The sequence below is a fragment of the Fulmarus glacialis genome, unplaced genomic scaffold (genome assembly GCF_000690835.1).
Source record: "Fulmarus glacialis isolate BGI_N327 unplaced genomic scaffold, ASM69083v1 scaffold31647, whole genome shotgun sequence".
Lineage (NCBI taxonomy): Eukaryota > Metazoa > Chordata > Aves > Procellariiformes > Procellariidae > Fulmarus > Fulmarus glacialis.
In genome coordinates, this window is record NW_009223077.1 from 383 (window position 1) to 590 (window position 208).

Sequence of the window (208 nt, forward strand, 5' to 3'; positions counted from 1 at the left end):
CCCCGCTCTCGACGCGGGCGATGGCGTTGTGGGACAGGGCCAGCTCCAGCAGGAGCGGCAGGTCCCGGAAGGCGTCGCGGGGCAGGAAGGGGATTCGGTTGGAGTCCAGGTAGAGCTTGTTGGTGTCGTTGGGTATGTCTCTGGGGACCTCGGTCAGCCGAGCGTTGCTGCAGCGGAAGGTCTTCAGCCCCTCCTCTTCCGAGGGGTA

General features: G+C 66.3%; 1 protein-coding gene across 1 annotated transcript in view; it reads right to left on the reverse strand.

Annotated features, from left to right (window-relative positions):
- LOC104079601 (leucine-rich repeat-containing protein 3-like) overlaps positions 1-205 on the reverse strand; it is a gene marked incomplete at both ends in the record, with an annotated part of 584 nt that extends 379 nt beyond the window's left edge. The window contains one exon of the mRNA XM_009581687.1: positions 6-205. Coding sequence (XP_009579982.1) covers positions 6-205 — 200 coding nt within the window. The remainder of the gene's footprint in view (positions 1-5) is intronic.
- Positions 206-208: the final 3 nt, after the last annotated feature.